General features: G+C 60.3%; 1 protein-coding gene across 1 annotated transcript in view; it reads left to right on the top strand.

The window, feature by feature from the left end:
• Positions 1-4: 4 nt before the first annotated feature.
• Positions 5-1,126, top strand: part of FAM173A (family with sequence similarity 173, member A) — a gene marked incomplete at its 5' end in the record, with an annotated part of 3,133 nt that continues 2,011 nt past the window's right edge. The window contains 2 exons of the mRNA XM_009072675.1: positions 5-97; positions 779-919. Coding sequence (XP_009070923.1) covers positions 5-97; positions 779-919 — 234 coding nt within the window. The remainder of the gene's footprint in view (positions 98-778; positions 920-1,126) is intronic.

Genomic DNA, 1,126 nt, shown 5'->3' with positions numbered 1-1,126 from the left:
CCAGCCCGCCAGCCCCGGCCAGGTGGCCAACGCCATGGCACTGCTGCGAGGCCGCGCGGGGAAGACGGTGGACCTGGGGTCCGGGGACGGACGGATCGTAAGAGTGCGGGGTCGGGGGTCGGGGTGGCCCGGGTGGGCTGGCACCGGGAGGGTGGTCGGGAGCACCCCAGGTACCTGCTGCCCTGCGTCTGCCTCTGGGGCTACAGTCCTTGGGCGGTCCCGGGGGGTCCTGGGCATCCCTAGATGATCTTAGGCATCCCAAGATGGTCCTGGGCATCTCTAGATGGTCTTAGGCATCCCTAGGTGGTCCTGGGCATTCCTAGATGGTCTTAGGCATCCCAAGATGGTCTTAGGCATCCCTAGATGGTCTTAGGCATCCCTAAGTGGTCCTGGGCATTCCTAGGTGGTCTTAGGCATCCCTAAGTGGTCCTAGGCATCCCTAGGTGGTCTTAGGTGGTTCTAGACTGTCCTAGATGGTTGTAAGTGGTCCTAAGTGACCCTACGTGGTCCTAGATGGCCCTAGACACTCTTAGGTGCTTCTAGGTGGGCCCAGATGTTTGTAGGTGGTCCTAGGTGGCCCTAGAAGACCTCACATGCAGTGAGTAGGGTGGGAATGAGCACTCTGGAAGGTGCTGAGGACTAAGGTCACCCTGCCCTGGAGCCAACAGGAGGGAGGGAGTGGAACTGGCATCAGTCCCTGCCCCTGTGCCCAGATTGTCCCCCAGACTCAACACTGAGGATTGTTTGAGTTTGACCTCTCTCTCTCTCCCCTCTCCAGGTGGTTGAGGCTTACAAGCAAGGTCTGAGACCTGCCCTAGGCTATGAGCTCAATCCCTGGCTGCTGTGTCTCTCCAACTACCGTGCCTGGAAGGCTGGGTACCACGGGAAGGTCTCCTTCCTGAAGAAAGATCTGTGGAAGGTAACAGCATCCCCAGGGCCTGCGTGTGCGGAGGCAGGGCCAGGGCTTGGTCTCCATCTCCAGGTTAGCTTTGCTGGTGGCTGCTTGCTGCTTCCCCAGCCCACGCTGCTCCCGGGAGGTGGAAACCATCCTCGTTTCCAGGGGAACAGCAGCCTGGGCAGCCCATGCCCAGTTCTCCTTCTTGGAGCAGCTTGGAGGAGTGGTTTG

Source organism: Acanthisitta chloris, unplaced genomic scaffold (assembly GCF_000695815.1).
Source record: "Acanthisitta chloris isolate BGI_N310 unplaced genomic scaffold, ASM69581v1 scaffold17894, whole genome shotgun sequence".
NCBI lineage: Eukaryota > Metazoa > Chordata > Aves > Passeriformes > Acanthisittidae > Acanthisitta > Acanthisitta chloris.
The sequence above is the reverse complement of the archived record's forward strand: the minus strand, read 5'-3'. Positions and strand labels throughout refer to the sequence as shown.